This window comes from Cydia amplana, chromosome 1 (genome assembly GCF_948474715.1).
Source record: "Cydia amplana chromosome 1, ilCydAmpl1.1, whole genome shotgun sequence".
In the NCBI taxonomy this organism is placed as follows: Eukaryota; Metazoa; Arthropoda; class Insecta; order Lepidoptera; family Tortricidae; genus Cydia; species Cydia amplana.
The window spans coordinates 29,151,571-29,164,004 of NC_086069.1; the positions used below are offsets into that span (position 1 = coordinate 29,151,571).

At 42.9% G+C, this 12,434-nt stretch overlaps 1 protein-coding gene across 11 annotated transcripts in view; it reads right to left on the reverse strand.

Annotated features, from left to right (window-relative positions):
- Window positions 1-2,353: 2,353 nt before the first annotated feature.
- Window positions 2,354-12,434, reverse strand: part of LOC134652179 (CUGBP Elav-like family member 4) — an 849,854-nt gene continuing 839,773 nt past the window's right edge. For 7 of the 11 annotated variants that reach the window (XM_063507352.1, XM_063507345.1, XM_063507380.1 and 4 more), the window contains 8 exons: window positions 11,938-12,096; window positions 11,430-11,544; window positions 10,887-11,060; window positions 8,625-8,792; window positions 7,155-7,232; window positions 5,276-5,452; window positions 4,459-4,622; window positions 2,354-3,940 (listed from right to left, as the gene is read on the reverse strand). In XM_063507352.1, coding sequence (XP_063363422.1) covers window positions 4,495-4,622; window positions 5,276-5,452; window positions 7,155-7,232; window positions 8,625-8,792; window positions 10,887-11,060; window positions 11,430-11,544; window positions 11,938-12,096 — 999 coding nt within the window. In that variant the 3' untranslated portion in view covers window positions 2,354-3,940; window positions 4,459-4,494. The remainder of the gene's footprint in view (window positions 3,941-4,458; window positions 4,623-5,275; window positions 5,453-7,154; window positions 7,233-8,624; window positions 8,793-10,886; window positions 11,061-11,429; window positions 11,545-11,937; window positions 12,097-12,434) is intronic. The other 4 variants (XM_063507360.1, XM_063507400.1, XM_063507387.1 and 1 more) reach the window with 4 other exon arrangements.

Here is a 12,434-nt window from a genome sequence, read left to right on the forward strand (position 1 = left end):
TCGTATGCTTAACTAACTAGGATAATCAATAGTTAAACTAAAAACGAAATGGCACAAGAGAAAGCACTAGAATAAGTACAAATTATAATAAATAGTTAACAAAAAAGAGTGCTTGAAGCTAAACTATGCTAAGCGATAGAAAACATAAATAACGTAAAGAGATATGACTAGATTGTTTTTTTTCTAGGATCTACAATTCATAAAAGCACTATGCGCCTCTCTCCATATTTTATTATATAAATAGATATATAATAATATGATTAATTATTCCAAATTCTAACGTTTGTTTTTTTTTATTTTCTGATTAAAATATTGGCATTCATCTTACTAACTAGCGTCGAACAGGGACCTGAGCGTAACCGCGCGTCGCCGGCCGGCGGCCTGGCGACCGTCCCTACGTACCTCCTCGGTACCTACTTCCTTATGTTCCATCTACACGAGCGCTACGACCAATTTAAACATGCGAACGTTATAAATATTCTATAAAAGTTTTAGGAGTTAAATAGTTAAGAAATTCGATTTTGTAATACTAAGTTGCCGTTAGGTTTCCGAGAGACGGTTCGATGCGCTCGATGTTGCAGATTTCTCAGTTTTCTGGTGTCGCGGTCTACCGTCTTCAGAAGTATGAGATGACAAGTGAATGAGGATACGTTCGAACGCAAGGCGCAGTAATTTGGAATGAAGTTTCCGGCCAGTTACTTGTAAAATAAAGGCGAAGCGCAAGAATCACCCGAGAGGGCTCCCGTCCGGTCTATACCTTCGATCGATGGGGGCTTTCCGTGCAAACTACGAAGTTACCAACTGATCTAATATTGTCTATGGTGTCTGCCATTATTATGTATTTATTTAATCTTTATTGCACAAAAGAAAAACTTATCGTATAAATCATCGTACCGTAACGTATCGTATTACTCGTTAAGTATAGGTAACAACTAAAATGGAATATATAGCGTACGTAGGTATATTTGTACTTTAAATACTTTCCGAAGTTTTATTTTGAGTATTTTGCCATCGCACTTGGCCAAAGAAATAGGCATTTTATACGCGATAAACCCAGTTTCGTTTATATTATTTAAATGATTTATGTTCTATCTATTAGATTCATAAAATAAATTGAACAACTGTTTAATTTATTTTCTGCACGTTTTACAAAACGTTTTAATATTATATACACAGGACTATCTATAGTCTCTAGTACATACCAAACTTTCTATAAAGTTAAGAGTAGTCTGCATGGAAAGCAAGCCCCTGGATAGTCACGGCGACAGAAAAGTCCAGTCGGTGACTTATTCTTGGTTCAAACATCCAACCGACTTCCCCATCGTTGCCCGCAACTACCCGGCACTCTCCCGGCGCAGCCGCGATGGGATGAGATGAGATGGTTTCAGTTCCTATGACGACGATATAAAAAGTGGCGGCTAGTGGACCCGAGAGCGGGCTGGCCGAAGCATCGCAGTCTAGTTCAGAGTTCGGCAAAACCTGCCTACATGAAAACATTTAGATACATTTAAATAATTGCAAAGCATACCCTGTATCCTAAAATCACTTTTATGGGCGATCGTTTTATACATTCAGAGAGGTTCATTAATCTATTACAAACGTTAGCGTTACCGCAATATATCTTTAGGGATTTAATTTTAATCAGTATAAAGATATAAGTACAATATTATTAATAGCCCGGGGGGCTCGGGCCGCCCCGGGACATTACTCCTACATTACGCACGAGGTGATATTTATCGATAGTCGATATACTAAGTATACGTGTTCCGGTTTGGCATCGATTACTGGTATCCTAATAGCGCGAGGGCCGTCGCTCGTCGCGCCGCACTCACTCGGCCGACGGCCGGCCCTGAGGCCCGAACGGACCGGAGGCCCAGAGGCCGACTCACAAGTCGGCACGAAACTAGACCACGCCGATAAACAACATAATTCAACGAAAACACTACAAATTAGAAAAAAATGCGACGTGAACGAAAACAACGCTATAAAACAATTTAAAAAGCTCAACAACGTATTGCACTCAAGTTTCAGGGAAAAGAACTAGATACACTCGAAACGTCGGTACACAAATTCATGTCGTTTTTATACACACCGCTTAACTTACAAATCATAAACGCCTAAAACTAGAATACTATATCAATATAATATAATTATTTGTGTAAATATAAAATTCTATGTCTCGTGGTGAGTGTAACATTTGACTATAGCGCGGCAGACGACGGCGGGCGCTCCGCGCTCCGGGCCGGGCCGGGCTGCCGAGGTCGGCGCCCCGGCCCGCGGCTCTCGGCTGCCGAGGTCGGCGCCCGGCCCGCGGCTCTCGGCGGCCGAGGTCGGCGCCCGGCCCGAGCGCTGCGCCGCGGTGCCGCCGCACCGGCACCTAGTCCGCCCAAGCGCACACGATATAATCTAAGGTATCTCAGTATCATTATAATATTTATATTGGTACCTTTTGATTATGAATCTATTTTTGTCTGTAGAAATTACACTAGTTTTGTAACCTGTTAGCTCGCGCACCTCCCACTGTTGGCTCCCGGACGCGGTCCTCACGTTTATTGTATTTAACACCTTAACACGAATAGTATTATGTATATATTTGTATAGACACACACGAAATAAAGACGGGGAAGCACGCTCGTTGAGAATTGACATCGCGTGCGTGCCGCGCGCTCGCGCCGGCCCGGAGCGGCGGTGGCCACACCCGCACGGCCGGCGGCGAGCGGCGGCGAGACGCGTCACATACAGACACGAACGGCGTGAGTACAGTCCATTATGTTGATTATACTTTTTATATCACAGCCCATTTGGAATTTACAACACATAATAACACGATCTTTTGAAACGAAGGCCTAAGTATTCGGTCTTATGTTGAAGTGCACTTTGATTTGTACACAGCGTTAAATACAAACATTTAATTTTTGTCAACAACATCGCCATTAGTTTACGTTTACTAACAAGTAGTTTGTGAGGAGCTGGGCGTACCATGGACAGAGTTGCGTCGCACCGATACGAGTCATCGCGTATTGTCCGTGGCGTACCGGGCGTCGGGCGCTATCGGCCGACGCGGGACGCTCTCGCCGCGCGATGCATCATGAAAGTACAGATCATTGGAGTGGGACTGGTTACGTTATACAAGAGGACTGCCGTGTGGTACCCCAGCGTATTAGCTTATCAGACACACACATAATAAAATTTAACAAAATATAGGATATATATACTCCAATAGTGATCTATACCGAGCACTTACATTAATGCAATCAGTTCGGCGGAGGGAGACAACAGTGTCCGCGATGTGTCCGGGACGGGCGCTGCGGCCCCGGCCGGGGCTGCGGGGACCGGGCCGGCTGGGCGAGGCCGGGGCGGGGCCGAGGGGCCGGACGGCGAGGCCAGGGGCCGGACGGCGAGGCCAGAGGCCGAGCCCGGCCGCCGCGCGAGGCCGCGGCGCGCGTCCCGGTCTACGTCTTGTTGCAATATACAATAATTAAAATACACTTTTTTCTTACATTTTCAACTTACTTAATAAATTCAGTTTGGCTTAGTTCAAGCAAATAACTAGTATAATAAATTTATGTTAAAAGTTTCAGTTAAACGTTAAGTACTTAGAAGTAGAAGTATGATTACGAATGACAAAATTTTTATAACGTGTCATTTTATAATAATAATAATTTAATCAAAGTTAATAAATTGTATATATAATAATAATATAATAGAGTAATTTAATGATTAATCGATAATGATAAGAATGAAGCATTCCTACGCGCTGATTTAATAAATTACTTTTAACTAATTTAGTATACTCGCCGAGTGGGCTCGCATAATCTTTAGGTAAGTATGTAGGTAATGATATTTACTATACAATAAAGATGTATTAATAAATTCCTTGGAATTGTTGATAATACACGATGATGCGCGCTGCGGGCGCGGGGCGCGCGCGGCCAGACACCTGCAACAAGCAACACGCGCTGTAACACGCCGCAACCGCAACACGCTCACACATCCAACCCTCTTAAGTGCGATATCTTTACGTCTACGACCTGAGAGTCCTCGAGCGGAGCGTGGAGCAGGGCAGGAAGTGAATTAGACACAAGCAAGAGTATGCGGGCGGACTGAGTGCACGCTGCACGCACAGAGCACTTGGCCGCTTGCCGCTATGCTGCCCACCCCACCCAACGCTCCGTTTGAAGCTTGTCGGCGCTTTTCGCTACCATGTGGGAAATATGTGTAACCGGCTACGAATGTAGCGCGTAGCGCCCACTGGCAAAGAATGCGTTAGATAATATTAAAGTTAAAGATATAGATCGTTTATCATTCAAGTAGGCATATTACAATACGCTTATGAACGTCAAATAAAGCTACACCGGCTCCAACCCTACACCTCTGCCTCGAGAAGATTTCCCCCTCAATTGGAGGAGAGTATCCCAATATGGGACCGGCATCTTTTCAAAAAGTTCATTGACTCACGGTAGTGACGCGAGCGCGCAGGGACGGCGTCTAAGGTTAGTAAGGTCGGTTGGCGTCCTTGGGCCGCTTGAGTTGGACCTTGAGCCGCTTCATGCCGATCTGGAAGCCGTTCATCGCCGCGATGGCGGCCTGCGCCGATGTGGGGTTGTCGAACGACACGAAACCTGGAATATTACGATTGCCTGTTAAGGATGGCAAAAAAATATAACGGTGTAAACTGAGTGGCTCAAGCGGTGGCGACTAAGCAGCTCGTTCAGCGCGGTTCATTTTAAACAAATGCGAGCATAATGCAACTGTGTCCTCAGTGAACGCTGCTTGAATCCCTTGCACGCTCGATGCAACGCTGCACGCCCTGCCAAACGCTCGCTCACTCGCCACTGAGACCACACACTTAAGGCAGCGATGTTGACCGAATATACAATATACACATGCGTAAAAATCTGCAGGCTTCTACAGGTGAGAAAAGTGAAACGTTAAACTGTAGTGACAAAATGATTGTAAACAGTATTTCGTAAAGCCGTAGAGCTATAGATAGAGTAAACAAACAGCAGTATTTCAAAACAATGAATCGAAAGATTACATGACAAGTATGACAACAAAAATGACAAGGAGTAGAACCATAAAAATAAAAGTACAATAAATTAGAACGTGGTCTGTTTAAACTCAAGTTCGTAAATGTCAATTCTGATTGTCACTGTAGTCAATTTAATTTAGTTCAGGCTTAGCCTATGTCCAATAATAGATAAAGGAGTGCATTATACTTAATGGGTGCCTATATAAATGATCATAAGTCGGTATGATGAACAAACGAACTAACCGAAACATTTGCTCTGGTTAGTGGCGCGGTCAATAAACACTTTGCTGCTGATGACGTTGCCGAAGGGCAGGAACATCTGCATCAGCTCCGCGTCCCCGAACTCCTGGGGCAGGTGGTAGATGAATAGGTTGCACCCCTCAGGGCCGGAGATCGAGCACCCTGGGAACATAAGAAAATCTTTAAAGAACTCACAAATCTGCCTCCAGACACAATTGTTCGGCTTAATTCTAATCATAGGAAGATGGCACGTAAAACATTTTGTAATATAAATCACAGACCATCAGCTCTTTCGCATTGGCTTATGTTGCATGTCTCATAAAGATAATTTTAATAATTATGCAATTTTGAATCGAGATTTAGTTTCACCAAAGCCCTCTTGACAATTATGACTGGCATTTTAGACCCTGATCTTGTTGTGACTTTCAGTGAGTTACTTAAAATCATTGGTTAAACATGACAGACACAAGCGGATTAATAAGTATCGTATCACAACTTGCTTTTTTTGTTGAAAGTTGACCAGAGAAACTAATACGCATCATGGTTGAAAAATTATCCTTGAAAGTTCGTAGATTTGTACAAATAATTGGATGCATTTGTGGGTTCAAAATTAGTGTGCTTGTTGTTTTTGGTTGTAGGAGAACATCTACGTCGTGTTTTAGTATTTATCGGTATTTAACTTGGGCGTTTTTGTCAGAATACCTACACTAGAGGACCGTTTATATTTTGTTGTCGATTATTTTTCGTCAGGCATCGGTACAATATAGTGGACAGTCGAGTTCCCCTTTTATAATATGTATACCTAAGCGCAATTTCACAGTATGTCCTAAAAATCTTCCACTGAACGTATGGTATTTTTGTTAGGTACTGCCAAATTGAGATTTCGTCGAGAGCCCATAAACCAGCCTTTTATCCAAATCTTACGAAAAAATTCGACAATATATATAATAAAAATCAGCCCAAATACAAACAAGATATTTGATCAAACTCGGGTAAGTTAAGAACTGTCTATTTCTCAGTATTTTAAAGGCGTCTAAGCTCTCAAGAGACAAAGAACTGCACACACACGAAGTTTGTAAAGTAAACAAGAACAAGGAGCTAAACAGTCAAGACAACACAACATTTATACATGTACATTTATAGAGGTAAGTACATCAGAGGTCCGAAACTTTGGCAACAAGTTGTCAATATAACGTGCAGCATTTCGGAGCAATACCTACGGACTACACAGACAATTATAATGAGTTACCGTGTTTCAGCTCGGAAATTATCAGCGAAAAGAAGAAAGATGGAATTATGAGTGTTTCCGATGCTAAAATACGGTTGTTCGGGCTAAGGGCGTACACTCAACGTGAACTTTTGCTGTTTGCAAAATTTTATCTTCGCGTTTTAGAGTCTGTATCCTGTTTACAAGTTTCTCACTGAAAGACTAATCTTCTTACAAGATTTACATCTCATGGATGTATATTGTCGATAGAATGTACGCTCGTAGGGTGATGTTGTGTAATGATTACCAGGGCATCAGGCGGTTGAAGAAGTAAGCAAGAGGAATCGGAAGGATGTATGATCGGCCGACGCGATGAAGGGTCTATCTGGTTGATTTTTATTGTGAATAGAGATGCCACTTTTCGATGATGAAGTATGCAATTATTGCTAAAGCTCGTTTTGTCAAATTGTAAAAAGCAAGGAAGTGCAATAAGCCAAGTCCAGGCAGATGATTACGTACGAGTTTCTTGTAGACGTCAGCTGCGTGAAATCTGCATTCGAATGTCAACACCACGTGGCGTTTAGTGATATTGTCTAATAATTTCAATGCAGATTTAACATAGCCGCACTCTTTACAAGTGGCACCTCTATTTTTGTAGCTCAGGGCTCCACTTACCTTCCCTCTGCGCGGGCGCAATGGTGGACATCGGCGGCGGGATCGGCTGCGGAAACTGGCCGTAAACCGCCGGGTAGGCTGTCGAACATTTCCACAATCAACACCTATCCGACATTCACATGCACTCCACCCCACATTTAATATCAAGCTAAATAAACATAATTCGAGTAGGTATCTTATTTTCGGCCGAATAAACATGTGAGACGATGTTTTTTTAACATATGAAAGCACTTATAAAACATAACGATTTAAGTATATAACCAAATGAAGATATTTAACATTTTGATGATTTTGATTTTGATGTTATATTATTTAGAACGATAATGTTTGAAACGAAAATGTTAATAAGACTTGAAAAAAAAACGATTTCAAAAGATACTTATGTTATGTGTAAATATAATAAGATTATGAGAGAATCAATTTGTTTATCATATGGCTGATGATCATTAATTATTTAAAACTTAGCAAACTTTCATATACAATTTTGAAAAAAAGAATGTAGGTACTTTTCCTGTACGCAGAATACTTCCTAGAAATAATACAAAATCTAAATTATATATTTCTCCCCGTTAAATAATTGGATATTAATACATCAAAGTTTTACACAATGACTGCAGTAAACAACAGATTATTATGCCTATGATAACACCGACAACAACTACAGTATGTGACATACGTATCCGATAGCGTGATAGGTACAGCGCAAATAACGTTACACCATCAACACTTATAACAGTTCATCATACTTGTATATCAACTGTCAATCGATCGATCTTTAATGCGGTTGAATATTGTGAACTTGGCTGGTTGCACTAATGTGTGTGTAAAAAAAGATCGATCCATTGATAGAAGCGATGTATACACAAGTTGTCTTTAATAATACATTTTCAATATCAAATTTCTTTTTCTTTTTTATTTAGTATTAAACTTTTCAAAATTTAAAGCAACTTGTGTGTTAGTAACATCTGTGTACAATAACAATAACGGTAATAACATTTCGCCTTTTGACATCTATGTTGCGTGACTTTTTCAAGTAAACATCGTTTAATATATCCGATTCGTTCTATCGTACTAGACATAATATGAGTGCGAGAGAGCCGAGAGAGCCAAACATAACAAGTAAATAAAACAAGTAAATATCCATTTATAGATATTTAGACGATGTTTACATTAGAAAATCACAACTAATATGCCCTAAATCCACAGAGATGCGTGACACGAAATAAAATGTTGATCATTCTATACAGTCGCTTAATGTCATTTGTTTATAAAGACTCCAGAACTTGGTTTAAACCTTTGAAGTCTCTATAATCAAGTGACTATCAAATAGATGTTTAATGTCGTTATAAATATCTGCACACTTGTCTAAAAGCGCGCAAATATTTTCGTACACACCATTTCCTCGTTTATCGTCCTCGATAAGCGAGTAAAACACTACATTCGTAAAGCGAAGCGGTAAACGCCACTCACCGACGCCTGGGAACGGCTGCATGCCGGGATAGGCCGCGTGCTGCAGCGCCGCCTCGCCGTTGGGCAGGCCCTGCGCCGTCACGGGCACCGCTGCAACATTCGTCAGATCAGCGCACATCGGCGATATCACGCCTCGGTCCTCGCCCAGCAGTGGGACGCTCAGATAGGCTGGGGAAATACGCCTTGCTTTATGGTACGTCGCTGTCAACTAAGTTTGATGTGGTTGTTGATGAGAAGCGACGGATGTGAAGTGATATTACGGATGTAGGCTGATAAAGAAATATGCCTTGCTTGATGGTACGTCGCAATCAACTAAGTTTGTGTGGTTATTGATGGGACGTAACTTTAAAATGATTGGTATGAATGATGTAGCGTCTCGGGCCGCGTAGCCAACATGCCAATCACTTATGCTCCGTAGCGATAGAAACGCAACGGTCACTGTCGCACTATATGAAAGGTTTGTTAGCTGGACGTCCAATACGCAGTTTGTCCAAATCGCATTTCGTCCATTCGTCTACTACGCAGTTTGTCCATAAGTGATGCGTCCATTTCGTGATTCGTCAATACGCAGTTCGTCCATTTCGCGATTTGTCACTCTGCATTTCGTCCATTTCGCGATTCATCATTACGGAGTTCGTCTATTTCGTGATTCGTTTATTAAGAGGATACGGGAAATGAGAAAATGGTCAATAATATCAGCTACGCCGATGATATGGTGCTACTGGGACCCACGGTCGGAGCCGTTAACGAGTTGTTAGGGCCCGGCCACATGTGCACGGTGCGGCGCCGGCTACCGTGTAACGGCACGGCGTCGTGCAGTAGCACTTGCTGTTGCATAGTTCTCACGTGCTAATTAATGCACAAAAATGACTGACAATTTAGATGTCGACTTTTTAATTTCACTAGTGGAAGCTCGTCCCGTTCTCTGGGATAAGACTAAGGAAGACTAGGATAAGAATAAATACCTACACAACACACATTGAGCATGTGAAATTCGTCATTGACGTTCGTTACGTAATGTTGATTTGACAGTTCCATCCTGAGGGTCTACCGCGAACACCGAAATTCGCAAATTGCGGGCATTTTTCTCTGTCACTTTATAATAACGTCCAATTGGAGTAAAACAGAAAAAAATTCCCGCAATTTGCGGACTTCAGTGTTCGCGGTAGACCCTTTGATTTGCGAGCGAGCTGGCAACTTTGCGCAGGGAATGCATGGAAATGTCGCGTTCATGTGAAGTTGTGTGAACGTGGCATATATCTGTGACAGTGACAGGGAAAAGGTACCATTTGAGTAAAATTACCGTTTACCTAATTTCATTTGAATTAGAACAAATATACTATATTTAGTTATAGCGCAACAAACTATCCTCGGATAGTTCAGTCAAGAAATATCGAAATGCCGGGACGTGCGTCTCTAGCCAGCCGTGTGTTCCAAGTTGATTGGAAGAACTTCGCTTCGCTCGCTCGTTCGACAATCAATAAATCTTTGTATCCATTCCATAAACCCCTTGACCGCCAAATACGTCAACTGACGCGTGCGGCTACAGCCCAAAGCTCAATGTCAACCTTCGTGCCTTCCTACAAGGTTCACGAAAACGCGCCGCTCACGCACAGGTGTGTCGTACAAAGGCGTACGTAACTGAGAGAAACGGTTCGAATTTTCATAAAATGACCCGTGGCTGCAGTAATGAGAGGCGTATATATTTTTCTTGACAAGACTCCTACATATATACGAGTTGGACGGAATGCTTACTGGACAAAATGTGTGTTGGACTAAATCCATGTTGGACGACTTGCTGTTGGACGAAATACGTGTTGACGTAATACGCGTTGGACGAAATGCTGTTGGACGAAATGCATGTTGGACCAAATACGTGTTGGACGAAATGCGAATTGAAATATCATTTGGACGAACTGCGTATTGGACGTACAGCTAACAAATCATTTGAACGAGTGAATAGAGACACATAAGCGTTTCGCTGTCGAAGCGATAGCGATTGTAACCTTGGCTAGGCTGGCAGTTCTCGTTGAGCAGAGCGACGCTCAGATAGGTTGATAAAGAACAACGTCGCCTGACATTAGACGTCTGTTCAGCAACAGTGGAATGCTTAGCTTGTAAGATTTGCATGCTGAGCATGGACGGCTCAGAGGACGGACTTTCGTATGAATATAATGTACCAACTTTTGTAACTCCTTTTTTTGCAAATAAATTATTATGAATGGGCTGCAACGGCGATGCATTCATTAGTATTATACTCACGTCCAGTGAACGTCTGGTGTATCCCGTTAGTGTAGACCGCGTCCTGCGGCGGCGGCTGCCCGTTGGCGGTCTGCGCCGCCATGTTGAACCCCGGCATGGTCGGCGACGGCAGCGACGGCAGCGCGCCGTTCAGCGGCTGCGCGCCCGTGCCTATCGCCAGCCCGGAGAAGTTGTCTGTAACCGTAATGTTACCGTCTTTATACACTTAAAAATTGTATGATGTTGCGTATAATCGCAAGATTGGATAGTTGAAACTTTGTATTCAGAGCTGGAAATATGTAAAGCGCAAAATATAGGTCTGATTTGAAATAACCAACAAACCATCGCTCATCATTGTTTAACCCGGATATCTTTATTCTTCGTTAATTTGTAAATCCGATGTAGTTGAGCCATTCTATTTCACCATTTCATTATTTACCCTTTAACGCGATCAAAATAGTCAAGGTAGTACGTTCAAACTCAAACCTCCTGACGCGCAAAGCAATCAGAGGATGAAAATGTATGTTGCGAAACATAGGTACGGATAAAGTTGTGTGTATTTACCAGAAGCCGGTGGTACCACGGAGTTGGCCATGCCGTTGAGCGCGTGGGACGCGAGCGCCGTCATCGGGCTGATGTAGCCTTGCGCCGTCGCTGCTACCATCAGGGCTGCTTGTTGCTGGAATAATACATTATTACAAATTAACTGACAAATCGAAATCCAAATAAAACAAGAGGCGATAATTATACCAAGACTTACTTAAACTGATTACCTACATCTAACGTTGTGTATGGCTGGCTGACATCAACCTGCTTGATGTTTAATTTTTTTTTCTAAACTCTACCTACTGACTATTGAAGACGGGGTAGTAGACATCCACCGGCGCTCTGGGTAGATACTGTAAAGAAGACCTGCCAGGGAACTATACAGGCGCCAATTATTGTGACGGAGGAAAATCGTGCAGAATGGAACAGCCTTGTTGCACAAAACAGTGACCTTATGTGGTCGTGATCTTCAGTCATGAGGAAAGTAAGAAGAGACCTAGGCACTGTCTTTCGTAAAAAAAAGTACCTGCTCAGTGATGACCTGCGCGTAGGTGCTGTAGGCGCCGAACTGGTTGAACACGAAAGGGTTGAGCAGGCTCATGTTGCCGGCCATCTGCTGCATGCGCCGCAGCTGCCGCTCCTTCTCCGTGTCTGCGAACTTCACCACCAGGCTCGAGGACGCGCCCTGAAACATGGAGAGTAAAAAACGTTATGCCGGCTGTACGTGTACACACTCGTCGAGAGCTTCTCGCCAAGGGTCTCGGCATCGCTCCGACCCAATCGGAGAAGACGAGACAAGTAAGAGCGAGACGAGAAGGAAGCAGCATGGACACACGTTCTCGGCCTGTCTCGGGGTCTCTCGATGAGTGTGTTCAGCCGGCATTAAAATGGTTCTTTTTGTAGTTAGAGCACTTTCTTTTAATTCAACTACAAAAATCCCTTCTCGGGTAGGGTATGCCAGGTATTTAAGAGGATCCAAATAAAAATACAGGGTGGATCGAAATAGTTTCTGCATGGCATTTG